Source organism: Anastrepha ludens, chromosome X, assembly GCF_028408465.1.
Source record: "Anastrepha ludens isolate Willacy chromosome X, idAnaLude1.1, whole genome shotgun sequence".
NCBI classification, from domain to species: domain Eukaryota; kingdom Metazoa; phylum Arthropoda; class Insecta; order Diptera; family Tephritidae; genus Anastrepha; species Anastrepha ludens.
In genome coordinates this window covers 30,988,434-30,990,956 of record NC_071503.1, presented here as the reverse complement: position 1 = coordinate 30,990,956, position 2,523 = coordinate 30,988,434, and the positions used below count along the sequence as shown (strand labels likewise).

Here is a 2,523-nt window from a genome sequence, read left to right as displayed (position 1 = left end):
AGGGAGTCAGATAATAAACTTTCCAATGCTGAGCTTCAGTGTCGACTAGGAATACTGGAATCTTACTTCAAGCAGGCCTTATCTGTCCAAGCTGATATTGAGGATTTAGATCCAACTGACAACGGCCGCGCAGATCTGGAAGATAGCTACGTAGGAGTTAAGCTGAATATCCAAGCGCAACTTGGAGACGATGCTAAAGGACAGAGCACTTCCCCGAAACGTCAACAGCAGCAGTTGTTAAGCCCTCGTCTCATCTGCCAAGATTATCATTGCCAACATTTAATGGCGATTACGCATACTACAAGAACTTTATCACTTCATTTAGGGGTTTAAAGGGTCCCGCGCTAGAAACTGTTAATACATTCCAACTCACTAGCGAAAACTATCCGATGGCTTTGGATAGGCTCAAGCAACGGTTCGACAACCCAACGTTGATTTTTTTGGAAGGCAGTGCCTCACTGTTCTCATTACCGGCACTGGAAAGGTCGCACGCTCAACAGCTGCGCAGTTTAGTAGACAAGGCATCGGCAATTTTTAGCTCCTTGGAGTCAGTGGGAACGTTTGCAAACATCGCACAAGCATTATTAATTAACATTGTGATGGGCAAGTGTGATCAGCAAACCAGAAACAAATGGAACGAGTCTCTGGACTACAAGTCGCTTCCAACTTGGTCACAGTGCACTCAAGTCATGGAACGACATTGTCAGTTCTTGCACTCATGCGAGTCATCGTCACAACGAAAACCCGAGTCTGGTAAGCAAAATCGCGCAAGCAATCGCATGCAAAATTCGTCATTTGCTATCACTAACTCTAATTGTGTTCTTTGTTCCAGTTCCAACTATAAACTCGTCGGTTGCTTGAGGTTTAAGAAGATGAACACAAATCAACGCTTTGATCTCATCAAGAAGCACGATCTATGCATCAACTGCCTAGGCAATGGTCATATAATGATTCAATGTCCATCCAAGAATCGCTGCCGCTGTTGCAATCGAGCACACCACACGTTGTTACATCATGAGAATGCATCTCAAACCACTCAAAGAACTCCAGTGGCAGGTCCCGCATTCCAGCCTTCGGGGTCTACTCAACCTACATGGCAGACTTCATCTCAAGAATCGACAGCAACCCACTCGCACATGGGTGCATCGGAAGGTGGTCAGGTGATTCTTGCAACGGCTATGATCCTGGTCAAGGACGCTACGGGTACGTATAAGTTGGGCGGAGCCCTCCTAGATTCATGCTCTCAACTCAATTTCATCACTGATGATTTCGCGCAAAAACTACGCCTTCGTCGTGAGAAACATAATGTGGGCGTTCGAAGCATTGGAGACTCGCTAACCAGTCTTAAGGCGCGTACGACCACGACCATCAAATCGCACACTTCAGCCTTTCAACTGTCACTTCAATTCGGAATCACGTCGCACATAGCATACCAGCCAGATGCCGAGATCGACACGTCCGGTTGGAGCTTGCCAGCCAATACCAAATTAGCAGACGAGATGTTTTTTAAGCCCCGGCGCATAGATCTGTTGTTAGGAACAGAGGCCTTCTTTGATGCTCTTGCTGTTGGCCAAATTCGACTGGATCCCAATTTACCGACGCTTCAGAAGACATTGTTTGGTTGGGTCGTCTCTGGTAGGTTTCGAGGTGATTATAACGTGACGTCATCATCTTGTCTGCTGTCAAATGAAACCTCAATCGACGAGAATTTGCAGCACCTATGGCAACTGGAAGCCATCGACACGTCACCAAAACCAACTCAGCCAGACTATCGAATTTGTGAAGAGCATTTCACAAAAACAACTCATCAAGACCACACTGGTCGAATTACTGTAAGTCTGCCATTTAAAGACAACCCAATTTGTCTCGGATATTCCTTCGATATCGCTCGTCGGCGATTCCTTGCGCTTGAGAGACGTCTTTTACGTTCGCCCGAAATCCGTCCGCAGTACATTGCCCTCATGGAAGAGTACGAAAGTCTTGGCCACATGTCAGTAGTAGCACACCCCAACTTGAAAGTGCCACACTACTATATGCCACATCACTGCGTGCTTAAACCTAACAGCACGTCAACCAAATTGCGAGTAGTGTTTGATGCCTCGTGCCGCACCTCAACACAAACATCATTGAACGATCATTTGTTAGTGGGGACCATAGTTCAACAAGATTTATACATGCTTCTATTACGTTTTCGTCTGTATCGTTTCGCCATCACCGCAGATATCACTAAAATGTACAGGCAATTTCAATACATACTTTGGCGAGCTTCCCCAGCTTAACACTGTAACATACGGAACAGCTTCGGCTCCATACCTTGCGGTACGCAGCCTACACTACCTGGTAGACCAACATATGGCAGAGTTTCCGATCGGCGCTTCAGCAATAAAATCATCCTTTTATGTCGACGACATGTTATGTGAAGCCGACGATATAATCACGTTACACACACTCAGGCATGAAGTTGTTGAAGTACTCCGTCGTGGACAGTTTGCAATATCGAAATGGCACTCAAATCACCCAGAC

The 2,523-nt window shown here is 46.2% G+C and overlaps 1 protein-coding gene across 1 annotated transcript; it reads left to right on the top strand.

Moving 5' to 3' along the window:
- Positions 1-389: 389 nt before the first annotated feature.
- Positions 390-2,279, top strand: LOC128869886 (uncharacterized). Its single transcript, XM_054112482.1, has one exon. The coding sequence runs from the start codon at positions 390-392 to the stop codon at positions 2,277-2,279; it is 1,890 nt and encodes a 629-aa protein (XP_053968457.1).
- Positions 2,280-2,523: the final 244 nt, after the last annotated feature.